Genomic DNA, 27,886 nt, shown 5'->3' on the forward strand with positions numbered 1-27,886 from the left:
ACAGCCAGTGAGGCGGGTGTGGGGGTGGGGCTGAGCCGTGTTCTCTGTGTTTTATGGACGCAGAGAGCCAGCTCGAGAGGGAGCATGCAAGAGTGCCCCCACAGCAAGCGGTTTGCTATGGGGGAACTCGATAAAGGGGAGTAGCCCAGAGAGCTGGCAGGGGCCCTGAGAAGAGGATTGGAGCTGAAGGATAGGACTCTCTGTAACCTAGATAATACAACGTTCTACATAATCATCTGTTTTAAATAAAACCATAACATTCATGTTTACTGCACTCAAAGGAATGGTGATACTTGGTTAAAAAAGATGAACTCCCCAGACAAATAGCTAAACACACAGTGGAAATAAATACATGGGAACTTTCTTACCTTTCATCCTTAGCTCAATATAATTCTGTTTTGACAGTTTTTGTGATACCGGCAGGGCCGCTGATAAGGAAGTACAACCAGTCCTGTTGTAGTGGGCCCAGGCCCTCAACTAAACAGGGGGGCCTGGGGAAGCTTCATTGTTCATTTCTGCCTAGATGGATAAATAGATTTTACTAGACCACACCCCCACTCCTACTTGCTTACAAGGGCTTAAATTACATTCCCCCGGGCCCCATCAGGTCAACAGGGGAGCCCAGGCAGTGGGAACAGAAGAGGGACTTTTTTTTTCAATTTTTGGGGTGGAGGCAGATAAAGTCAATGCTGCTGTTCTACTGCACCCCAGGGGGGTGGGGTGTAGGTGGGGTTGGGGGAGTCTTGTCAGGGAGGCCACACAAGGCCCTATGATTTCTAACAGGCACCTCTACCAGACTACTCCCCTGGGGCCATTTAACATTCCACACTTATGGCTGTCCAGATCAAATAGGATTATCAATACCCAATGGTATATTCCTTGCCCATGGCATAATATTCTTCAGGGGAAGTATTTTCCGGATAAGGAAAATACCATTGACTACCACCACTTAACAATCCCAGGTCACTATTCTGGCCATTGTTTTTTCCTATTCACGGTTTCCTTTTCTTCATGTAAAAAAGAAAAAGTCCTTTTGTGGACTAAACAATCTACTCATGATGTCAATACAATCAATGAATCATCTATGCTTTTTCTGTTACTCATTGATCCTTGGTGATCCATTTGTCCTTGTTGTGAATAACCATGTGTGAACTTGTAGCATCTAGTTATACTAATCAGTGCATGTGGGCTGGAGAAAAAAATAACCTCTGACAATTCTTGTAAATGTGTTGTAGAATTTAGATATGATGTCAGAACAGGCAGTATCCATTGAGCTAAGGATGATAGTGTAGGAAAACTAGTCCCTTCTAAGAAAGTTCCTGAGAACTCCAATGGTGGAATGTTGGACGGCTTTAAAGGACAACTTCACCTTTAGTAAAATAGTCATCTAATAAATACCCCTACATCCCTGAGTACAGCCCACCTGGGATAATACTTAGGACTAAATAGTGCAATGGCACTTGTGTAGTATGAAGAGAAGCCTTCAAGGACCTTGTCAGAGGAAGATTCGCTGGATTGTAGAGGAAGATAAGTACCATATTGGCATATGACACGCACAGGTGTATAACACGCACCATCATTTTAGGAGGGAAGTTTCAGGACAATAAAGAACTTTGAAGCAAAATAGGGGGCAGTGCCCATCAATGCAGCCTCACCATTACCCATCTGCAGCCTGATCAATGCCATCTGCAGCCTCACACTTGCCCATCAATGCAGCTTGATCAATGCCCATATGTAGCCTCACCATTGCCACGAATGCAGCCTGATCAGTGCCCATCTGCAGCCTCACCTCAGATTACTTCTGCCTCGGTGGGGACAGGGAGGGGGGCGGGACGAGCGCAGTCAGATTACATACAGCAAGAATCTCCTGTTTACTCGGTGGCCTCTTTAACAAAAAAAAGTTCTATGATAGACAGAACACTGCTCCAATGCCAGCCCAGGAGACGGGACTTCCTATTACAGAGGCCGCTGAGTAAACGGGAGATTCTCGCTGTATGTAATCTGATGGCTCTCGTCCCGCCCCCCTCCCCGTTCCCTCCTAAGCAGCCCAAATTGAAGTATCGGCGTATAACATGCACACACTATTTGCACCAGATTTTCAGGGTGAAAAAGTGCGTGTTACGCCAGTAAATTTTATCCCAGGTAGGCTGCAGTAAAGAGGTGGGGATGCAAATAAAGAGTATTTTCACTAAAGATGAACAATGTGCTGTACACAAGTTTAGAATGATGTTCCATTTGGAGCCCAATCCTCTATAATGTGTTTCAACTTTTTGATTGTAGAATAGCAAGGCACAAACTTTCAGAGATGTGTCCCCTTGGCCAAGTCACCCACCCGATGAAGGAGACAGAACTGGAAAACATTGGGCAGATTGAGTGATGGATTGTGTGTTCTTTTTAATTTATTGCTATAACATACAGTACATACTTTTTTTTCCATGGGTCTTTTGGCCAGTCTGATTATGTCATGGGTACTTCCATTTTTTTCTCCACCAGTGGTGACCTATTCTGCTGCATTGAACAATGCTCTTGTAATTATGCATGAGAACCATCCAGCATGGTACTATTTTGAGCCCAGGCTGCATTATTAAGCTGCCCAAGCAGATGCCATGACAGACTGGGGTCAGAGGAAACGGGTTGAATGACGCTGGCTGCGAGCTGCAGCAGTGAGCGACGATTTCTGCAACTTCCACACATTTTAAATGTTGCTTCCCTATAAACATGACAACAGGAGGTGTTCTGTACACCAAATGTACAGCACTCCTCCATAAAAGTAAATTCCTCATCACGTGATTGGCTGACTGCTGTACAAGGTGGACCCTCCAACTCAACACACAGGAAGAGATGCCTAGGGTTCAAAACAGGAGATGCAAGGTTGCATTCTGTTTTTATCTTAAAGGAGAAGTGCAGCCAAAGCTTGTTTGGCTGTACTTCTGTGGATCACAGGAGTGCAGTTTGTTCTGCACTCCTGTGACCTGTAGAAGCCCGCTGTTGGCTGACATCACAGAACCATATGGTCAGGATCCACCAAGATGCCTGGACCAGCACCTGGTTCAGCCTCTCAGTGAGCTGCTGGGAGCCTGAGCCAGCTGCTCCAAGCCCTTTCACAGCCCAGCATTCCAGTGAGCCCGTGGGGGGCAGAGAAGACAATTGGTGACTAACAGTCACAATCTCTCTGCTCATGGAGAACTGAGCGATCAGCAGTGTTTGATCGCCCAGTTCTCAGTCTTAGAGCCGGCAGGGGACAGATGCAACATCGGACTAATGCTGCATCCAGATAGGTAAGTATGATTTCTAAAAAAAACTGAAAAAAATAGTTTTCTAAAGCTCAACTCCAGGAATAAGACAAAATCTATTGTTGTAGTGCACACCATCACCCCCCAACACACACTGCAAGGGTTGCTTGTTATGTCTGGGGGAGATGGAAAGGCTATAACACTTAACTTACCATGACTTGGTTGGCTCCAGGACTCTCCAGCTCTCCTTCTGGCACTCCATGCTATGGGAGGTCCCTCTGAATCATCACATACAATGCAGGGCTAACATTCCTGTACCATAGGTAGAAAAAACAGGAGTGCTGCAGCAACTGGGAGCGCCTTAAAGAGGAGGCTTCACGGGACCAGTCGCACCACTAGAGGGACCCTGCTTGAGTGAGAAATAAGGGAAGTATTACACCTCATCCCTGCACCCCTAGACTGTACAATCAGATAACCCTTGCAGTATGAAGGCCCCACTGCAGGGACAGATTGTGTTTAATTCCTGGAGTTGGGCTTTCACAGAATAAAAGTTCTAATTTAAGTAGGATTTTCTTTCAGTTATCTTGTCACATATCCAGGAGTTCCAAATGGTATGTTGTTTACCTCTCTAGCTTCTTAAACTGGTACTAAACCTCAAACCAAAAATGTCATCTACTGACACTTACCAATCATTAGATGTGGTGGCTGCATTTGTTTTCCTTTTATAGGCTTTTCTCCCTTTGTTTTCACCTGATGATCTGGCCAGTAACACACCTCCTGTATTAGAGTGCCTCCACTCTGGATGAAGAAGCACAGGGGCACCTTTGGACAGCGGCATTGTCAGTCTGGGGGAAGAGGAGTGTTAGACTATTCAATTTAAATATACTAACAAAAAAGCCAAACTCCAGCTAACACTTTATAAGCAGTTACAGCAAACAGTTTTTTTCCTTTTGTGTAAAGACTTTACATAAATTATTAAAATTTAATTATTAAAAGCTGATCATTGTAAGCACTGCTGCCAGTGTTAAATGGTTTTTCTCATCCCTGTAACTGCAAGAGAATTTGTTCTTTTGAAAAACAGACTTACTGGCCAGATAACCATGAAAATTAAAGAAAGAAACCCTAAAAAGAAAAGTAATGCAGCCATCACATTTAAGAATTGGTAACCTGCAATATAATAACTGTTTACTTGGGTTTAATACTACTTTAACTATGAGCGGTCAGCATTGTTCTAATTTGATAATGTAAACTGTAGTCTCTATGGAAAATGCAGTTACCCTTAGTATCAAACCACTGTACTTCTGCGAGGAAAAGGATTAAAGCCGTTTTATTATATATACGGTATATATATATATAATTTTACCCATACTTTTATACAAAGCTGAATGAAACCTATGTCTTTAAAATATCTGATTGCATTCATGTGTGAGTATTTGCAATGCAAATACATGTCCAGCCTGAGATCAACCCTCCTTTGCCTACTTTAGTTATTGCTGTATTTCAAGAGCATTAAAGCGATAGCTGTCTAACTAAATGAAATAAAGTGCTTTTTGTCTGTGAAATATGCTTTATTTAAAATGCAACATAAGGAAGAAGATGGCATCGCTTGGCTGAAAGTAGAACTTTTCAAATTTGTATAGAATGGACAAGGATGGAATCTTTGCTGAGTTTTCTTTTCTGTCTGTGACTCCTTTTGGAAAGATTTCCATTCTTTTTTTTTTTGTCCTCGAAACACAACAGAATGTGAGGGGAAATCTCCCCAAAGTGAGGGAAACTTACATTATAGACAGTTGTCACCAAACAGGTGTCCCTATTGGAAGAGTTCCCTTCTACTAGTATTCCACTAAAAGATAGACTTCCCCATACATGGAGCAAATTTCTTTCCTGCAACCATGGGTTTCCCCTATCAACCTCGACTTTCCCATCAACACAGACAGTGTTGATGTGGGAACCCCTCCTGCCAGGCCATTGTTTTTTCTCAGCGGGGCTGGCTTCCCCCGCCCTTCCCTGCCTCCCTCCCCTGCTGGCAGAAGACAGTGATAATTGCTAGCAGCTATAGCAGCTGCTAGTGATAATCAAAGGTAAAACCCGGCATGCTGGCTGTACCCAAGTTGATCAATCAATCAACTTGGTACATTCAGCCTTCCCATGCATGGTTCAAATCTCAGCCAGTTCCTGCTGAATCAGCCAAGATGCGAACCGTGTATGGCCTGCCTTACCTTGTGTTCAACTGATGGCAGTCACCACCACAGACATGGAAAATGAACCTTCCCAACAGCTGTAAATATTCTCTACTCTAGCTACAATTAGAATAAGCAAGACATTCAGATGCCTCCTGCTTTTAAAAGACTCTACTATGCTTGGAACTTCTTGTTGGTTTCTAGTGGTCTCTAGGTTTTTATTTCTGTCTGTATCCCCCCTAGGGAGATTTATTTCCCCTGATTGTCCTGATCACCATTGTCACCAGGAATGAAAGTCAAGGTAAATCTAATGTCTTGAGATGCTACCAGAATAGGAATAGAAGAAAAATCTTTTTAGAGATACACTTATTCCAGTAACAACTGTCCAATAGAGAATTTCAAACATTGCAAAAGCATTCTCTTGCTTTCTGTTTGAGTCTACACTAGAAGTGAAGGGAATTCTTCATTATGAGAGACAGTTGGCAAAAAGAAATTAACAGCAGTAATAACACCCTCCTCTACTCTATCTACAATAAAAAAAATAGTTTTGGCTTTAGATATACTATGAGTCCACCTCGGGCGAAGGGGAAGGGAGGCAATAAAAATAGATGGTTGGGCTGCAGTTTTACCAATTGCCAAGCCACAGGTTAACATGGCTAGCGGCCATGTTGGTAAATACTTCCATGGTCACTCCAAAATTTATACTACAGGTGGCGTATGGCAGGCAGTACTGCTGCCCAACATGACCCATGTAAGGGAACAGGGGCACACTGCAACTGCTCGGCAACCTTGTGTAATGCTTGCAGTGGTGGAGTGGTGCAGCAGGCTTTCAGTGGCAAGAAGGTGTCATATCACCTCCAAGATGCCTCTGAAGGGCAATTCAATGCAGATCCATTTTCGGAGGAAAAAAACTCTCTTCAAACCAAAAAGTACAGTAGTAAACTCTCACAAAAGTTCTAATCTTACACCACGTTATTCACAACAATAGGAACATTTTTTTCTGGAGTTCTTTTAAAAAAATAGATATATATTTATGCTAGAATATTCTTATGTGCATGAACTATCCTTATGTGCCTTCCAAGAAATAATTGCAATACTTTTTTTATAGTAGTTCTCTTATCTGTTTGTATTAGCATGGACGTCTGGCTTTGGCTGCCATCCCATCCATCTTCCACCACAAGAGGGTTTTGTAAAATGTCAAATTTGGACATAGAATAGTGCCCAGGAGATCCTCTAAACATACTGTTACAAGCTATAAAATATTTAAACCATTAGGTGTATAAATAGTGGGAATAAATCACATCCTATTCTGATAAGGCAACAAAAAAAAAAGTTTATATGTAAGCTATAAAAGGCAGCCAAAATATAGATACAAACTTTCTAAAGCTAATTTAAGGTTAATGGCTTTTCCAAATATAGGCGTAGACTCTCAAGAAATTATTTATAATTATTGCCACATTCCTATAATGAATACCTTGGTATTAATGGATTCTTCTTCTTATAATGTTATCAAGCATTCTATTTTTCTGATTTAGTCATCACTCCAAAACATTAATTATTTACACACATACGCATTGGAAAAAGTAATAATGTGCAGAAGTGCTTAACAGCCAATTGCATTTCATTTACAGTAGTTTAAAGTAGTAGTCGAATAAATGAAAAATGAAATTGGATCAAAAAGGTCAAAAAGTTTAACAAGCAGAAATAGGAATGTATTTATTTTTTAATTTTCTTTTCATGTATTGTGGTTCAATATATCATTGAAATTAGTGGTAAGCTGATATTCTGTATAGGAGTTTCCCACCATTACTCATGCATCAGTAAAGGAGTTACTTATAATCAGGAGGTTTCCACCACTATTTATGCATATTGAAAAAATTAAGGTAGCGGTACAATTATTTTGTATTATTTGGTTCAGTTGATGTGGGAACACACATCAGCGTTTAGCAGCAAGCCCGGTAATATATCCAGATAGCAAGCAATTGTGTTGCAAATTTGAAAATGACTTGCTAAGCTATTGCTAGACTTGCCAGGCTACATAAATTTGTTGCACAATTGCAGCAAGTCCTCACTGCATGAATCCAGATCAACTTTCTTTGCAAACATTCTGCAAGTCTGCTGCAAGTTCTGGTTCAATTATGTTGTGCAATAGTCATCCCACCACAGGGGGTCACTGTGGCTGAATTTTCATGCTGTAGACTTTCAGAGCTCTTGCTGTAGACTCACCACTGTAACATGGCTCTTGGTAGAGACTTGCCTTGCAAATTTGCTACAAATTGGAAAAGTGTCAACTAGAACTTGTGCTTCAAGTGCTCTGCAAGTGTACAACTTGTCAGTGAAAATGTGCAGCAAGTTAACATAACTTACAATTCAACACTGACACAAAGTTGTGGCAAGTTATCCTTGCTACTGTATCTGGGTAACAGTCTGATAAAGTACATTGCGAGATTATAATTATCATAGTAGAGTGGTGGTACTTGTACATATATTTTTACTCTAAGGCATAGTGGAGAGGCAGTTTGGTACATTTTAGTGAGTACCATCTCGTGAGAACTGTCACATTAGCTTCAACCAGAGCGATGTTTATAAATGCCTATAAAGGAGCGTTGGAAACAATTTTGCACAAGTTTAAGATCTCTGTCATTTTGGAGATCATTATCCCATTCTGCCATGTAAGGAAACCATATTGGAGAGCCAAGTGACAACCCATAAATTATGGAAATACCACCCCTCTGACCTGAGTCCTGACTGCACCACTTTTCATAGGGAGCAAGCAATGACCGCTAATATGCTTCCGGTCTTATGGAATGTAAAAAATGGGCAGATTGCAAAAACCAAAAGCACTCGGAGGGAGGCATTTGTAAAGTTTTTTTGCAATACTGTAAAGTAAAGGGTCCTATGTGAGCGACAAAACATCCAATTCTGTACAACCCTTTATCCAACCACCAATGGAATGCTTTAACATCTGAGCCCAGTTGGAAAAATGCGTTATTAAAAATATGTGCTATAAGGCAAAAGGATGATATAAGACTCTGATTATGTTGTAGCCTGTCCCACAGGGCAAAGGGACGGGAAAGGGTGGGTGCGAGGATAGGTGGATTGGTGAAATGTGCATTGGTAGTAGAAGATTCAAATTAAACATATTTTAGTTCTATCCTATACTGAAGAGTCTCAAATCACATGACTTATTTAGAAACTTGGGCCAACTAGCTTGAGCTCCAAGGCAATGAACTACTTTTTTGAAAAATGATAATGTTGGTGTATATTGCAACATGCCAGGTATTTATTCAGCAGAGTTGCAAAAAGTAATAGAAAGGTCTATAATAATGCAGATCTTTTTCAGGCCCCATGGCCGATAGTTTTATGATTGTGCCCCATTTGATCACCTGATCTCTACTGCAGACAGGAGGATTTGGGGGTTTACAATTTGCCCTTCTTCAGGGCTTGTATACTGGAATGAGTTCAAAATTGTACTGCATAACACTTGTAAAACAATACCGATAACGTGAGTTCTGGGTTACCAGACCGATAAAGGACAGAGTGCGGAACCTCCAAAACATTTTGGATTCTTTTAATTAAAGTTTCATGAATGATAAAATAATTACTGGACTTATTACAGACTATTCCAGAGACATTGTGGTACACACTTGTTGATGGAGAGCTGCCTCCTAAAAGTTTAATCTGAGCTCCACTCTGGAGTTCAGTGTTCCACCAACAGATTCCTACCTGATCTCTGTTGAAAGGGAGGTTTGGAAATTAAAGTGGTTGTAAAGACTGAAGGTTTTTTTACCTTCATGCATTCTATGCATGAAGGTAAAAAACCTTCTGTGTGCTGCTCCCCCCACAGCCCCACCTAATACTCACTTGAGCCCCATCTCGACACAGTGATATGCTTTGGAGCCTTGGCTGTCCTGGGTCTCTCTCTCCTTTATTGGTTGAGACACAGCAGTGGGAGCCATTGCTTCCCATTGCTGTCAATCACAGCCAGTAAGCCAATGAGGAGGAAACGCGGGGTGGGGCCAAGCCATGGCTCTGTGTCTTTTGGATGCATAGAGCGGGGCTCAGAAGCGAGCACGCACCAGTGCCCCCAGAGCAAGCAGCTTGCTGTTGGGGGCACTGGTCAAGAGGGAGGAGCCAGGAGCTCCAGTGTGGAAGTCAAGAAGTGGATCAGGCAAAACTACTGCACAGAGCAGGTAAGTACGACATGTTTGTTATTTTTTAATTTTTTTTAAATTAACCTTTAGAATCCCTTTAAACTTGGTTGGTGTAAGAGCCCACAATGAATGATGTGTGAACTTCAACCGCCATTTTGAATGACCAATAGTGAAGGCTATTTTTGAATCCTGTGGGTCTTTCTATTAGAAAGTACACTCTACCCTCGAAATTGATAGACCAGGGCTGGACAAATCACAGGAGCCAGTTAGCCAATGCTCCCTAAATATTACATCTGGTGCCAAATTTTTGAGATTTTCTCTAGTTGGTAATGTAGCTGGCTCATGGAAGAAAATCCTGTTGGCTTCTGGATTAGATAGACTGGCTCCTGAATTCGATATTCATTTGTGCACCTCCTGATATAGATTATGAAAACTGTAATCCGCAACATTTTTTTACTGAATACATTAATTTAGAGAATATATAATTGTTTAGTGTTTTACACCAGTTTTGATATTTGAATAATAGTTGTCCATACATCAGACCAGAGGTGCAAAGTGATTTGGTTCCAAAAGAGGTAGAGTAAGGCATTATAATGATAATGTAGGTTAGCCCCAAATTTCAGGTTTGCTTAGAGCAGAGTTGCCAACTTCCCGCAGCATTTTTTACTGACAAAATATGGAAAGTTTACTGGCGGAGCACATTTTTTTTACTGGCAACCTGAGAAATTACAGAACTCTTATTGAAAACTAACACAGTGGATATTTGAACAATATAAACATAATATGGAAACACTGACAATACCTATAACAAAGTAATTTGTTTGATTTACACTTAAAAAGTCAACAAAATATGAAATTATCAGCCCCTGATATTTACTGGCAGTTGTAAAAAAAAAAATCACAAATTTTTACAAACTGTCAGTAAATTTACTGGCGGTTGGCAACCCTGGCCTAGAGGTGCCAATTTATTTAGACTTCCCTGGTTAGTGAAGTTTTTTTTTTTTTTTTTATCCCTTCCTGTGTCTGCTGTAGACAGTTTGCATAATTCTAAATCTGTGTCTGTTTCTCTATGTCCCTGAGAGCTTTGGAGGTGTAAGGCGTTCCATGCATGCTTTTAATATTTTGGAAGTTAAAAATATCTCCAGCTCACCAGCGTTACATCAGTGACTCACTGATTCAGTCATTCTAAACAAGTGCAAGACTGAGAAAAATGCCATCCGGCAGACACTGCATACAAGGAGTTTTGTTGTAAGAATTTCTCTTGATACTTTTGTCTAGATTTCCCCTTGTGATTTGTGAATCATGAATCCTCATCACAGCTTAGTATCACGCATCTATACAAAAAAACAGTTCTGTAACAAAGAAGGGGTGAAGCACTGTCCTATTAATGCCGGCCTACAGGCTATTACGCGTGTAAAATGAAGGCATTGTTTTTGGGAGTGTCAACACATGCTACATGCTCAATACACCCACGGAGTGATAAGCTAGAGATCTGACTCTTGATTCAGGGTCAGGTCAGAGGATCTTCTGTCCACAATCAGTTGTCTGTTCAGATGTGTATAAGCATAGCTACCAACTGTCCCTGATTTCGAGGGACTGTCCCTGATTTGGAGCAATGTCCTTCTGTCCCTCTTTCCCCCTCATTTGTCCCTCATTTTGGTCTGATCTATATAGTTGTATATAAAATGCACTTTTTATCTTTCAAAAAGTGTTTCCCAGTGTGGATTTGATTAACCTTTTTTTTTGGTTGATTCTCCTTTAAGAGGGTGTAGCAGGGGGCGTGTCCTATGCCTACATACATTTGGTAGTAGGTGTCCCTCATTCCCATCTTGGGAGGTATGTTAAAAGGTGAGCTCCAGGAAAGCCCCCTAAATTCTATGATAAATCTGCAGAGGGAATAGCTATGACTATCTGCACCTGCTTTTGTTTTTTGGTGTATTGTTATGAACAAGAAATAATACTCTAGTTTTGTTTCTTTAGCAGAAAATAAAAGTTATAGTTATTCATTTCATGTGGTTCTAAAGCCTAAACATTTTTTTAACCACTTCAGCCCCCGTAGGATTTGCCCCCTTAATGACCGGCCATTTTTTGCAATACGGCACTGCGTCATTTTAACTGACAATTGCGCGGTCATGTGACACTGTACCTAAACAAAATTGATGTCCTTTTTTTTCCCACAAATAGAGCTTTCTTTTGGTGGTATTTGTTCACCTCTGCGATTTTAATTTTTTGCGCTATAACCAAAAAAAGAGCAACAATTTTGAAAAAAAAAGCAATATTGTTTACTTTTTGTTATAATAAATATCCCCCCAAAAATATAAAGAAACAAATTTCTTACTCAGTTTAGGTCGATATGTTTTCTTCTACATATTTTTGGTAAATAAAATCGCAATAAGCGTATATTGATTGGTTTGCGCAAAAGTGATAGCGTCTACAAAATTGGGGATAGATTAATGGCATTATTATTATTTTTTTTTTTACTAGTAATGGCGGTGATCTGCAATTTTTTAGCAGGACTGCAACCTTGCGGCTGACAGATTGGATACTTTTCTGGGACCATTGACATTTATACAGCGATCAGTTCGAAAAATAGCCACTGATTACTGAATAAATTGCACTGGCAGGGAAGGGGTTAACACTAGGGGGCGATCAAGGGGTTAAATGTGTGTCCTAGGGAGTGATTCTAACTGTGGGGGGATGGGACTACCTGGAGGAGGAGACCAATCGCTGTTCATACTTAGTATGAACAGGAGATCTGTCTCTTCTCCCCCTGACAGAACGGAGATCTGTCTGATAACCTTGACAGATCTCTGTTCTGTCTCTCTCAGGAGCGATCTCAGGTGGCCAGCGGGCATCATGGATGCAGAGCTGCATTAATGTATGTTTTTTTTTTTTTATATATCTATTCAGATAGCTTCAGCTTTAACTCTGTGCCAAATGAGGGCTTGCTGTAGGCTGTGTTGGGAATAACCCCTTCCACCAGGGTGATCCCGAAATAGTAAAAGGATGTGTGAGGTCTGTACAGCACAGCTCCCTTCTCTCTGCCATCTTGGCATGTACAGAAGACCACTGTGTATGTATAAGGTACGCCTGCGTGTTGTGTCTGTGTGCAGGTTGAAATATCAAACATTACTTTAAGTTTTTGTTTTGCACTTTTGCTTGGTGGCTGCCTGATTACTGGGATCATTCCTGGAATACTGTTTGTATAATTGAGCCACTAAGCTCAACGCCTCATTGGATCATGACCGGAGAAGATTGAACAAATTGATCTTGTGTGAATGCCGCTATATAGAGAATTACAAGAGGCTGCAATCAAGTCACATTCAGTATTTATATTAGTTGCATTTAAAATACATTTTGATTGCTTTTAATGAATACATAACTGCATTTATTAACTCCCAGTGCTTTTTTTCTTAGAGAAGAGGTGCAGGAACTCCCTCTTTCCAAGTCCACCTCCGAGCACCGTTCCTTGGTTCCACCCCCTACCCACCTCCGAGCACCGTTCCTTGGTTCCACCCCCTACCCACCTCTGAGCACCGTTCCTTGGTTCCACCCCTTACCCACCTCTGAGCGCCGTTCCTTGGTTCCACCCCTTACCCACCTCCGAGCACCGTTCCTTGGTTCCACCCCTTACCCACCTCTGAGCACCGTTCCTTGGTTCCACCCCCTACCCACCTCCGAGCACCATTCCTTGGTTTCAACCCCTAGCCACCTCCGAGCGCCGTTTCTTGGTTCCACCCCCTACCCACCTCCGAGCACCATTCCTTGGTTCTACCCCCTACCCACCTCCGAGCACTGTTCCTTGGTTCCACCCCCTACCCACCTCCCAAACCCACCCCTTTCAGAGAATACAGTAACATTTGTGGTACTAACTAATTTGTATAGAACTTGTTAATGATAACAATAAAAGCCGTAAAATAGATCCCCTGCAGCCAGCAACACAGGACCACCCACAACAAAATACCCTCCTCCCCAGGAACAATAGACCCCTGCAGCAACAAGATCTCCTCCTGAGATCTCCTCACAGCCAGCATCAATAGATCCCCCAGCAATAATGGACCACCTACAAGAAAATGCCAGCCCCTCCCTCAGGAACAATAGACCCCGGCTGCAACAACAGATCTCCTCACAGCCAGCATCGCTAGACCCCCAGCAATAATGGACCACCTACAAGAAAATGACACCCCCTCCCTCAGCAACAATAGACCTCCCTGCAGCAACAACAGATCTCCTCACAGCCGGCATCGATAGACTCCCAGCAATAATGGACCACCTACAAGAAAATACCACCCCCTCTCTCAGCAACAATAGACCCCGGCTGCAACAACAGATCTTCCAACAACAATAGACCCCTCCCTCAATGGTACATCCATCCCAGCAACAATTGACTTCCCCCAGCAACATAAGACCCACCCCAGCAACAATATATCCCCTGCCAGCAACAACAGACCTCCCCATTAACATCAGATCCCTCCCTCGACAGTAGATCCCTCCCAGCAACAACTGACCCTCCAGCAACATGGGACTCAACCCCCAGAAACAATAGATCCCCTGCCAGCAACAACAGACCTCCCTACCTTCAAAAATAGATCCCCTCCAGTAACAATAGATCCCTCACCAGCCAGCATCAACAGACACTGCAGCACATTCCAGCACCCCTTGCCATTACATACATTCAGTCCTGGAGGTGCCAGAACTGCGTTCCTGCTGAAAAAAAGCCCTGGTAACCCTACTCCAAAAAAAAAAAAAAAAAAAATCCCTTCTGGGTGATCAATGTACATTAGAAGATGCCTATATGTTTCTGCTCTGAAGAAATAGCTATTTGTTTCACCATGTCCTTTGCATGCTGTTTCTGAATAGGAGGGACTGGTTCAATATAATCACCTTGTGCGCTCTCATTGTTATGATGAGAAAAGTTGCAGCATTGCAGAGGGGGTGACCAAAATCTGACTTGTATCTTAGTGCAGACTTTTGGGAAAATCGGTGAGCTAATCACACAAGCAGGAAATTACATTTCTGAGGGAGTTCTGTACATCAATTGTGTGCAGAACGCCTCCAGTCTTCCATATTGCATTTAATTTTACAGAAAATTACAGTGTTGCAAATTGAAAAGGAAATATAATTCTTAACAACATTAAATAACAATGCAGATTGTGTAGCGATTGTGTATGAGAAGTGGAGTTATCTTTTAAAACGGTTGCCAATCTCAGATATGAACAAAGCATATCTGTCATGTACCTGGTTGAGGCCGAGCTGACAGGGAGGCTTTCTCTTACACCTCCTGTCCTGCTTTTCCTGAAGATGGTGACAGGATATAGCAGGACAAGGAGTGGCACGGGTGCCTGGTTGGAGATTCTGGACGGAAGACACTTGCAGCAGGCAGACTGGTGTACTGGCAGATACATGGCAGCAAGCAAGCTGGCAAGCAGGCAGATGCATTATCTTGGGTGGTCAGGCAGGCAGAAGGTGGTAGCGGGCAAGCAGCAGAGGTATGGCATCGGATCCAGAGCAGAGTCAGGGCCAGAGCAGAGTCAGAGCCAGACCAGGGTCGATATCATGCAAGCAGAGAAGGAACTGGAACGGTAGGCAAAAGACAGAGTCAGGTAACAAGCTGGGTCAGCAACAAGGTATCAGGAATGAGCAGAATCAAACAGGCTGGGTACACACAGGAACAGACCCAGGATCATGTCACAGATAGTAGAAGCCCACTCAGCAATCTTCTGGTCTCTGGAGCCATTTTAAATAGGCAAGTGAGCGCTAAGTATTCACGCACGCTAATGCACACGTGCGTGGGCATGTCTAGTTGTCACTCAAGATATACTATGAGCACGCAGTTAGGGGATATCTAGTTGTCACTCAAAAATTATTATGAGCGTGTGCACATCTTCACGCACGGTCATGCATACCCTGACACTAGCCCTCTATAGTGTGTACTTGTACAAGCCAAAGCACTAAGTGTCATTTCTGTCTGTTGCTGCATTCCTCTGCTGTTTGCATGAGTCACTTCTAACACGAAGTAAAAAAAGCGAGAGGGGAGGGAGCTCCAGCACACAGCCTGTGATTGACAGCCTCAGCTCTGTTCCTGTGTGCTGTGTGAAGGGGGTGCATCTCTTCTTTCCAATCAGTTCTCAGAGCTTTTGTGACTGAGCTCTGCAGAGTGTAAATTCAGCTCCCCACCCCCTGCTTTCTCAAAGCACGGACAAGCTGTAAAAAATATGCACTTTGAACAGCTGTAGAAAAAAGAGGGCTGCAGATAAACAGGTACAACCTATGTAGGAAGGATGGGTTTAATCTCTGAGTATCACCTAAGGCTAGCCACTTCACTGGGCATATGTAAGGGTTTGTAATCACTTTAAGCTTACCAATTCTTTATTATAATCATCCTATATTTTATCAGAATCTACCTTTTTGTATGTCAGTATATATTTTTCATGATGTTTTTGTATTTTTTTTTTTTTTTTGCCAACAATAAAAAAAAAAAAAAAAAGTGTTGTGGATTCTCACATTCCACTACAGCATAGTTTATAAAAGTCAGTTTTGGAATAATGTGTTACTATAGCTTGGTTGCAGTTGCTTGGTAACATTTCCCATAATGCCCTTACAAAGCTTTTCACAGAATCAAGAGCTCATTAAAAATTGAATCTCTATACTGCTCCTGACATGTAGCATTTGCTCCAGAAAGCTCTTAGGTTATCTCTTCCTGGTTATAAATCCAAAGGTAAATATTTGTACCGGATTCACTCTCTATCCGATGGGTGGGATGAGATCTTCTGTAATGGAGCTGAGCTTGGGATATAATAATTATAGGGACAGGAGGTTTCTCTCAATAAATGCAATGTTTCATCTTGTAGAAGGTTACTAAGTAAACAGAAGATAATGGAACAGGGATTTGCTGCAGCTAAGTTGATAGAAAATGTCATGAAACCGATGTATGTGTCTCCTCTAATGCTTTCCTCCTAAATCTTTTATTTTTTTTCTGTTAGAGAAGAATAATAGCTTTTTTGTAATCTTACATCTATGTGTCATGGCGGTACCATTATATGGACTGTAGCTGTAGGATAAAAGCATACATTGGAAATGTCAATAGTTGGTGGGGACAATAGAGACAAGTGAATCGATCTAGATTTTTATATACCAGAATATCCATAAAGCACTGGGTAGCTCAATAGGCTCCCTTCTAGGCCATTAAAGTAAAAACTTTTTTTCAGTCTTGGATAGGGGGCTGAGGAGTTGGAACTAGCATCAGGTTTATTTTTCGGCTGTCTGTGTACCCTTTAGGATGATTTACATTGTCTGTTTGTCATAGTAAATATTGTCTCTGGGAATGAAAGCAATGCCCTGTACACATGGGTGGACATTTTCGGCAACAAAGGTCCGACAGTCTTTCCGACGAACTTTTGACGGACTTCCGACGGACTTTCGAACAAACGGACTTGCCTACAAACGATCACACCAAAGTCCGACGGATTCGTACGTGATGACGTACGACCGGTCTTAAATAAGGAAGTTCATAGCCAGTAGCCAATAGCTGCCCTAGAGTCAGTTTTCGTCCATCGGACTAGCATACAGACGAGCGGATTTCTCGATAGGAACTAAGTCCGGCGGAATCTAAAGTCCGTCAGATTTTTGACAGAAACAGTCGGCTGAAGGTCCAACGAAGCCCACACATGGTCGGATTGTCCACCATATTCGGTCCGTCGGACCAGTCCGGTCGAAAATTCCACTCGTGTGTACAGGGCATAAGAGAAAAGTTCCAAAGTTCGAGTAGTCCCCAGAGCAGGAATAGAGGGAAAATCCTCCAATGGGGACATTTGTTCAAGGATATGAAAGGAAAGGGGTGGCACAGTGGTGTAGTGGGTATCACTCTCGCCTAGCAATAAAAAGGGTCACTGGTTCAAATCCCAACCACAACACTACCTGCCTGGAGTTTGCATGTTCTCCCTGTGCCTGTGTGGGTTTCCCCTGGTTTCCTCCCACACTCCAAAGACATGCTGGTAGGTTAATTGGCTTCTGTCCAAAAATTGGCCCTAGTATATGAATGGGAGTTGGGGACCTTGGATTGTGGGCTCCTTGAGGGTAGGTGACCGATGTGAGTGTGCGATGTATGTGTGGAGCGCTGCATAAATTGACAGCATTATATGGGTACCTTTAAATAAATAATATATAATAGAGGAGCATCTTAAGGAGACACAATGTACAGGGATAGGGACAATTGTAGACACACACCCACACTCACTCAGGATGGACTGGTGTCTTTATCCAACCTTACTAACTATGTAACTATATGAAATCTCCCCAATGGGACTTAGATGGCAAAGAAAAACCTGAAAGGGCTTTTAACTATTCCGTTTTCTATCCAAAACTATGTTTTGGCTTAGCTATAATTTATATTAGACCTATTCTCATAAATTTGCAGCATAAGTACTGTGTAAGGGTAAAACTTTTTTATCACAGAATTCCTCTTGAAAATGCCTTCATCTGATTGCTTCTCAAAAAGGATGGTACCATCTTCGTTAAACATCTGGCTTTAACTTCGGCACGGAATTCTATGTAAAAGTGGTTAATCCTGAGTGTTATTCGGGGTAACGTTTTTTTACACTATACTCCAAGCCCAAGTAACTTTTGGGGTCAAAGAAGGCTGGATCTTCTGGATGGCAGAGTGGAGGTCAATGAATATCTGTTTGCCAACCCTGCCATTCTTTGTAAACCCAGAAGTGTTCTGCTATGAGGCATCCCAGAATCTAAAGAAATACAGTACTATCAGCACTCAATTTGTTTTCAAGCAGTACAGGGAAGACAGCAGGTGTCCAATAGATAACTGGGGGAGAGGGGACTGAGAAAATGCATCATCCTGCCTGCAGCAGAGTAATGATATCATCTCACCTTAGGCAAAGTCACTGATTTGAGGTCAAAGATTTTGTTTTAATGGTAAAACAGTAAAACTTTTTAGAAAAATTATACTGTTACTATACATTGTGACATCTCAAGAATGTATTCATTGTGCCTTTAAAGATACTAAAAGACTTTAAGTTAAAGGGCCACCCACATACTCTAAAAATCCAACTTTAGTCTCCTGGAGCCAATTCATCAGGCTTAGTGCTAATATTTTGATGAGTTGGAGAACCTTAGGAATTCTATATACATTAAATTGATGTGCAACATGTGACCTAACAGTGTAGACATTATAACAAAAATGTAGATCAGGAGTACCAATTTTATAAGGTACCTACTTGTTCGAGCTGAATTTATCCAGAATAATAAAAACAAGGTGAAAATAAAACCTGGAAATAAGGTTGCAATCACTATTCAGGCATTTCTCCCATGGCAAGTTCTTTTTAATAGCCTATAATGGACATTGGTCATACTTTAGGCTCAGCTCCATACTTTGCTGGTAGTCCTGTTAAAGCTACCCCATGATTGACTAAGATGCAGTTCATTGTAATAGCTTTGGTTGTGGCAGTGGTAAATACAATGCAATCTATATTAAACTTTTGGATCAGTGACAGATTTTTTTCTTAATGTTGCTTGACAGGTTAATTTTTAGCATATGATGCCTTCTGGATAGATAACTTCAACGTTTCACAACAAACACATATGTCAACTATACTGTATCCAGCAAAGCAATTTTATTTTGCCATTTGAGTAACATGTAATCCACGAGTCTTCTAATTTTTTCATGTTTCTGTCTTTTTCTCTACAGTTCCATCAGGTGAGAAGAGTAATGACCATCCTTTTCCTTACTATGGTTATTTCATACTTCAGTTGCATGAAAGCTGCCCCCATGAAAGAAGCCAGTGTCAGAGGACAAAGTGGCCTGGCCTATCCGGGTCTTCGGACCCACGGTACTCTGGAAAACATAGGTGGGCCAATGAGTGGGTCAAGAGGAGGACTTCCATCCTTGACGGATACCTTTGAGCAGGTTATTGAGGAACTCCTAGAGGAGGAACAGACCATAAGGCAGAGCGAGGAGAACAAGGACTCAGATATGTATTCATCTCGAGTTATGTTGAGCACTCAAGTGCCTTTGGAGCCCCCTTTGCTTTTTCTCCTTGAGGAGTACAAAAACTACTTGGATGCTGCAAACATGTCCATGAGAGTGCGTCGCCACTCAGACCCAGCCCGACGTGGGGAGCTGAGCGTGTGTGACAGTATTAGCGAATGGGTGACTGCAGCCGACAAGAAAACTGCAGTGGACATGACAGGACAAACAGTTACTGTTCTTGAAAAAGTCCCAGTACCCAAGGGTCAACTGAAACAATATTTCTATGAGACCAAATGCAATCCAATGGGCTACATGAAGGATGGTTGCAGGGGCATCGACAAGAGGTACTGGAACTCGCAATGCCGAACTACCCAGTCTTACGTGCGCGCGCTCACCATGGATAGCAAAAAAAAAGTCGGCTGGCGCTTTATAAGGATAGACACTTCTTGTGTATGTACACTGACCATTAAAAGAGGAAGATAGTGAATTTATGTTGTATAGATTATATTGAGAAGAAAAATTATCTATTTGTATATATACATAACAGGGTAAATTATTCAGTAAAAAAAAACAAAAATAATAATTTTATGGACTGCATGTATAAATGAAGTTTATACAGTACCGTGGTTCTACAAATCTATTTATTGAACATATCCATAACCTAAAGGAAAATAATGACCTCTGCGCACAAAGTTGCCTGTTTTCTGCTGGCAGGGCCCCGGGCTGCATTGCTGTGCAATGCTTCCTGAGCCCCTTCCAGCAGTACATAGGTTAAGAGATAAGCCTGCATTACCTTCCTCAATAACATTGTGGTTTGTTGGTGTTGCCAAGAGTTGAAAACTTAAAAAAAAAAGTTAGACAAGCATGCATGCTGCTTCAGTTGTGAATTGATAACACTCTGTCTTCATCCAGGCAAAAGAGATATATTAAAAAAAAAAAAAAGAACCAAAACATTCCATTCACACTTCAGACAGTATCTTTATTCATGTCGGTATTATATCTGTTTACTGCTTTTAACTTCTCTGATAGCGTTGAAATTAAACAATGTTAAGGTGCTGTTGCTATAGCTCTACTGTTTAATTTTTATTTTTTTGTGTTTTTTTTTATTTTTTAATTCCTGAAAAAAGTTGCAAAGAGCTTGTCATGAATACGTGTTCTAGCTAAAAACAAAAAAAAAAACAGACAAATATTTAATTTTTTGTATGTTGTGAAGGTGTTTGCAAACTCGAATCAGACTACTGATCAAAAAAAAGAATAAAAAAAAAGTCAAGGCAATTAAAAAAACAAAAAAAAAAAATATATCAATGTTCATGTTGAACGTTTTCGACCTGTATTGGACACGGAGTTGTATTTTTCAGATATGAATGAGGGCATGGTGCTTTCTCTTTCTTGCAGGCTTTTGTGTGCTATATGACAGCCGTGTATGCTATTCTGTATTTCATGCGAGACTGGTACATTTCAGAAGACTTATAGCAAAGGAAGTTGCAGATTGTATGATCTGGGAATATCTACAAGGATTTCTAGACTACTGCTGGGTTCTGTTGACATTTGCAATACAAATGCTGCCTAGGAGTTGTTGATCTAGGCACCCTTGGCCCATAACATTGTCCTCTTAATGCTAATCAGCAAACAAATCAGACATGGAGTAGTTACCAGGTTACTATGGAAAGCGGCAATAAATATGAATATGATGATATGCGCACATCATAGAGCTAGAAAATGTAAGCAAGAAGCATTAACAAACAGAACATTTAGAAAATCTTAGATGACAGATGGCCTTTCAAATTCTAAGATCATAATGTAAAATATTACATGGGCCCACATCGCACAAGGGCTAGCCATTGAGTTTACGTAATCAATGAGAGAATAGATTGGCTGGATATTGTCATCACTAAAGATGGCTCCCTCTTGTTTGCCTAGCTGACAAAATTAAAGGATCTGGTACGCAAAAAATACATACACAAAGGCTGTTTTTAATTTAGGATAACTAACACTGATGCACAAGTTTAAGAAGATTTTATAACAATCTAGAGTGGGTCTTCAAATTTTTCTGACAAATTCTTGCACTATGCCTACCTGTACTGGTGCAAAAGCACTCATTGTCTTAGTCTATATATATCTTAATCCAAAAGCACAGCTTACCTAAATGAAAGCTGTTTCTCGTACAATACAAAGAATTCTTGGATAACCATAAAAAGAATAGCATTACATGTTCCCTGAAGAACAAGCATTTAACGGATCTTCCAGGTAAAAAGGTAAAAAGTGAAAACCCTGCTTCAGACCACACTATTTGGTAAGATGAACAGGTTGTCCCTCCCCTAGTGCCTAGCAAGCCATTCTGCTCCTGCTTAGGTTGTCTCAGGGAACAAGGCGAATCCCTTTAAACGTAACACCATCTAGTACAAACACGCTGTAAGACCAGTTTTAATCTGCAATGACTCTGTGGTTAAACTATGATGCAGTTGGTAGAGATCACAGCAGAGCTGAGTGGGGAAGGGGTTGTGTAGAGGAAAAACACCTTAATTCAATACTATTGTTAAAAGATTGGGCCTTAATTTACTATATTTGGTCTAATGCCCTCTAACATTGGCAGCCGAGCAGATAATATCAACAATGTCCAAAATATTATTAGACATAGCTAACTACTTGGCATCTGCTCAGTCAAATCTCAGTGGACAAAGATTTCAGGTGTGCCCAAATATACCTTCCCAAAGCTCTAAAGATTATAGGCAAACCACAGCTTTTAATTTGACAAATTTCAGTTTTAATGTGTGTGCCATAGTGGTAGGAATTAACTTGGATCAACACTAAAATGTTACAAGATAACATGTTGCCTGTTTCCCAAACATACACCAGCAAAAATACAATTAACTTTTAATCTTCAGCTGCATCAGTCTTCCGAAAGAGACTTTAAAGAGACTCTGTCACCTGGATTTTTTATTCCTAAAAAGCTCAGTGTGATGGAAGACTGTTCTTGATTATAAACTCGACAGGGCCTGACTTGGTTTGTTGCTTTTCTGAAAAATCTATGGTCACCAAAGACTCAGGATTCACCCCTACTGTGGGTTGTGGTTTCTCCTTCTGGTATCTATGTCACTACTGTGTCCTGCTGTGACATAGGTGCAAAGAGATGAAACCACAGCATGGACCAGGGTGGAGGCATCCAACACTCCTAAAAGTGTTGGGTGAGAAGATTCTCTCAAAAGCCATAGCTCTTCAGCAAAATGATGATCTGAGTCAGTGCCCAACAATGAGAACAGTATGAAAACTCTTATTTTCTCTTTAGGAATGGTATTAACAGATGCTGCATTTTCATTAAAATGTCTTTTTTTAACATTTATTAAACTAGTATCAATTATTTTACTTGTGGAACATAAGATTTCCTTCTTTAGATAGAAAAAGGTATCATACAAGAGCAGACTTCCATTTTTACAGGAGTACACTTCCTGTTTGCAGGAATATCTTTCAACTAATAAAGGCCACTTCCTGTTTCTATGACCAAACTTCCTGTTTACATGTCTACTTCCTGATTGTAGGAACTATCTTCCAGTTTACATGACCATACTTCCAGTTTACATGTACATCTCCTGCCTACAGGAGCAACCTTCCCGTTTACATGCAGTATAGCAATATTGCACTCATATGCAGCACGGAGCAAACCATGTCACTTTCCCGACATTGGAATTTCAAAAGAACCATACCAGACCCTTAAATAACTGCACTGGGTAATATCATATATAATTTAAATTTACTGGACCTCTTCATAGTATAATTCATTTTTTTTTACTAACTTCTTTTCCAGTGACTTTGTCCATATGTGGGAAAAAAGTGGATCTGAAATGGGCTTTGCTACCCAATTTTGCTTGGTCAGATGTAATGTCTGCTGAAAACCATAAGGTTTGACAGTTTCTAAAGACTTGAATCTATCAAAGAAACCTTAGAGGGCCACATAATTTCTAATATGAGAAGTAGATAATTTTTGACAAATAATTTAGAAACTGCGCAAAATATATAGCAATGCTTAATTATGGTCTTATTCAATAAACAGCTCAAGGAGCAGAGCTAGTTCTTAGGGTAAAACTAAACCCACTTTATTGGTTTTCCAAAACTGTTACATTCAAGGCATGCCATGAATGATAACTGTAAAAGTTGCTTGTGCTTTCAACTGAATTGTCAAGCCATCAAGCCTGGTGTCATAACTGGCAAATGGAGGTCAAATAAAGTCTAATGCCCTGTACACACGATAGGATTTTCCGACAACAAAATCCATGTTTTTTTTCCGATGGATGTTGGCTCAAACTTGTCTTGCATACACACGGTCACACAAAGTTGGGCGGAAATTCCGAACGTCAAGAACGCAGTGACGTACAACACATACGACAAGCTGAGAAAAATGGCGTTCAATAGCCAGTTCTGCTCTTCTGCTTGATTCCGAGCATGCGTGGAACTTTGTGCATCAGAATTGTGTGCACACGATCGGAATTTCTGACAACGGATTTTGTTGTCGGAAAATTTGAGAACCAGCTCTCAAATTTTGTGTGACGGAAATTCCGATGGAAAATGTCTGATGGCGCCTACACACGGTTGGAATTTCCGACAACAAGCTCCTATCAAACATTTTCCATCGGAAAATCCTATCGTGTGTACAGGGCATTGGGTTGCACCTTCCTTGGCTGTAAAAGTTTGGAGTTTTTAGTTCCACTTTAAGTGCAGTAACTAACAGCATCCACATAAAATTCACATGATGGTAAATTATTGCTGTTACCTGTTTTTGGGATTATTAATTTTTTTCATTCATTCTTTACTGAAGAATGCGCTAAGGCCTTGTTCACACAGGCTTCAGCTTGTATAACAGCATTGTGTACAGAAAAAATTTGCAAAACATTGATGAGCTTGAAGCACCTTTGTTGAAGCCTTTTGAAACAACCTTCAGGTCCAGGATGGAAAATTAAATATACACCATATTACCAAAAGTAATGGGACACCCTTTGCAGCTATAACAGCTTCAACTCTTCTGGGAAGGCTGTCAACAAGGTTTAGGAGTGTGTCTATTGGAATGTTTGACCATTCTTCCAGAAGTGCATTGGTGAGGTCAGGCACTGATGTGGCCGAGAAGGCCTGGCTCGCAGTCTCCGCTCTGATTCATCCCAATGGTGTTCTATCAGCAAGCCAGTTCCTCCACCCCAAACTCTCTCATCCATGTCTTTATGGACCTTGCTTTTGTGCACTGGTCCAAATCATTTGGTGGAGGGGGGATTATGGTGTGGGGTTGTTTTTCAGGGGTTGGGCTTGGCTTCTTAGTTCTAGTGAATGGAACTCATAAGTTGTCAGCATACCAAGACACTTTGGACAATTTCATGCTCCCAACTTTGTAGGAACAGTTTGGGGATGGCCCCTTCCTGTTCCAACATGACTGAGCACCAGTGCACAAATAAGGTCCATAAAGACATGGTTGAGGGAGTTTGGGGTGGAAGAACTTGACTGGCCTGCACAGAGTCCTGACCTCAACCTGATAGAACACCTTTGGGATGAATTGCGAACCAGACCTTCTTGTGCAGATCAGTGCCTGACCTCACAAATGCGCTTCTGGAAGAATAGTCAAACATTCCCATAGACACACTCCTAAACCTTGTGGATGGCCTTCCCAGAAGAGTTGAAACTGTTATAGCTGCAAAGGATGGGCCAACTCAATATTGAACCCTATGGACTAAGACTGGGATGCCAATACTTTTGGTAATATAGTGTAGTTCTAAATGGGAGAGCTAACTGTCACTTTAAACAAGCAGCAAGCAGGCTTCCAAAAAGCTTCAGGAAGTGTTCAAGCCTACTATAGTCTGCAAGCAGCTTGTTGGCACAACCATTAAAATATGTGCTTTACCTTCCCAAACTGGAGCTGAAGGATGCTTTAGGGGATTCAACAGACCTGCTTAAAGCTTATTGAAAACTTTATAAAAGATATTTTCATACAAGCTAAACTCTGCATGAACAGGGAGTTAGAGACTAGAAGTTAGTTTTGATGAGAAATCAGGGGGAAAAGTCTCTAAATTGTCCACTGCAGGTAATCCAAATAAAACAATTTTGTTTTATCTGCTTTGGTTAGAAATGATAGGGATAATCTCATTGGTTGCTTTGGGTAACTCAGAAACTTATCTTTTCTCTACTTTATATAAATCGGCACCATTATTTGGAGAGGAGGTAGAGACCACAGACAAGCCTTAAAGAGCTGGTCCTGGCCTAGGATCATTTAGCCCTGCCATGGCATGTGGCAAATAACTGTGTAAACAAATGCCCGTGAGCATTACAGTATGTCGAATGAACAGCAATTTGAATGCTTAAGATCTATAACAGTAACTCAAGGTCTTTTCTTTATTTAGCATGCTTTGCACATAATCCCGATCGATTGCAGCTTAGGGATATATCAAGCCTTCAATTGTATCCTTATAAGAATCCACTTTTTAAATGGGGCACCAAAGTTGCTGGTAGCACATCCAAAGAATGGGGTTAGACTATGTCAGATACTTAAGAATCTTGCTATGCATCCTGGAACTGCAGTAAAAAAATATAAAAATAAATAAAAACTAGACAAAAAAAAAAAAGGCAACAACAAAGCACACTTGGAGTTCCCCAGTCATGTCAATGCGTGTTTGTATATACATATTTATGTTAGTAAATATATATATATTTATATATACACCCCCAGACTGTAAATATTTGTATGTATGAATATGTATATACATGTACATATGTGGATACATATAAAATTGTATATTGATATATGCTATGGATAAGTTCAGAATTCAGTAGCTTTTGGAGGATTTTAGAACTAAATTCCAGCACATCAAAAACGTTACCTCTTTCAAGCCAGTTTCCAAAATGATTTGCGGCAAGGATGATAATCAGGCCTAAGCTATAGTTTCTTTGATCGCACAATCGGCTTTAGTTGATAACACAACTGAATGATAGAAGGCATGGAGCATAGATTTTTTTTTTCTTTTTATTAGGTTTTTCAAAACAAATACAACAGAAAATAACTACAACACATAAACAACCCTCCAAAAATGGGTTTGATATGCACACTCCTTCTGCTTCCCTAATTTTGTTCTTTAAATTGGTGGATTGTCTCAGCAATGATGCAACAAAGTGGAACCATGGAATGTATCCAAGATAAAATGCCATCAAGTTCTAAGATCGACTGATGACCAATTGGGAAATATTAAGAAATTGTTGGCATTTTTTTTTTTCTATTTCTTGCATTTTTCAAAACGTTTGGAATTTCAATGATACCCATTGTTGGCTAACTTAAAGCAGTGTTTAACCCAAAAGCAAACATTTACTAATTTATTATATTGCAGCTTTCCAATTCTTTGATGTGATTCTTAGCTGTGATGGCTGCATTAGTTTCCTTTTATGCTCGTTTCTTCTATTTGCATCTGGTACTCCAGCACAGCACAAACTCCAGCAGAATGTATCAGTTTACATGGATGAGACAACCCACTTAACAGTGGCAGAGGTGATTAAAATGATCAGATTTTATTTATTCATGCAAAATCTTTATCCCAAAAGGAAAAATACCTGCTTATAAATTTGTGAGCTGGAGTTTGGCTTTAATTTGCTGTTCTAAGCCTGCTAACACATTCAACACTACCCTCCTCCTCCATCACCCCCCCCCCCCCTATATTACCAGGTGAAAACAGAGGGGGAAGAGCCAAGGGAAAGAAAACTGATGCAGCCACCACATCTAACAACTGGTAAGCTGCAATATATACAATTTTTGGTTTAATATGGCTTTAAGTTAGCTTTTGGGATGACTTAGATCCCTCCTTCAGAGATAAAGCCAGTTGAAGCCTGTATAAAGAATTAAAAAGGATCTAAGTCCACCCAAAAGCTTTTATCTTTACTAACTTAAGTTAGCCAATAAAGGGTATCACACAAACGCCAAAATTTTGAGACCTTTTTAATTGGAGTTGAGTTTTAATTTTGCACAAATTGTCCAACAGTCTCTCAAACGTAGAACTCTCAGTAAAAGATTTTCTTGGAACACTTATTCTGAAAAATTTTAGATCCCCGTGTTAGATGTCCAGAACCAAAATCAACATTTTTTTTTATTGGTTCGGTTTTGAATTATGTTTTTTTATTTCTTTGAATGAATCTAACTTCAATCAAACCTAGCATAGGCCAGGTATATCACTAATTCATACTCTTAAAGTCCCCTTCAAAGATAACCTGAATGGATGCTGTTCGTCATTCCCCAGAGGATTATAGGTAATGACATTATCCCTGCTCTGACATTATCCATAGGCTATATATCCAGTGCAAAAAGTAACCCCCAAATATGCA

At 40.7% G+C, this 27,886-nt stretch overlaps 1 protein-coding gene across 3 annotated transcripts in view; it reads left to right on the forward strand.

The window, feature by feature from the left end:
* The window catches only part of BDNF (brain derived neurotrophic factor), a 149,603-nt gene extending 123,460 nt beyond the window's left edge, over positions 1-26,143 (forward strand). For all 3 annotated transcript variants that reach the window (XM_073604535.1, XM_073604536.1, XM_073604537.1), the window contains exon 2: positions 19,268-26,143. In XM_073604535.1, coding sequence (XP_073460636.1) covers positions 19,268-20,032 — 765 coding nt within the window. In that variant the 3' untranslated portion in view covers positions 20,033-26,143. The remainder of the gene's footprint in view (positions 1-19,267) is intronic.
* Positions 26,144-27,886: the final 1,743 nt, after the last annotated feature.

This window comes from Aquarana catesbeiana, linkage group LG11 (genome assembly GCF_042186555.1).
Source record: "Aquarana catesbeiana isolate 2022-GZ linkage group LG11, ASM4218655v1, whole genome shotgun sequence".
Classification (NCBI taxonomy): domain Eukaryota; kingdom Metazoa; phylum Chordata; class Amphibia; order Anura; family Ranidae; genus Aquarana; species Aquarana catesbeiana.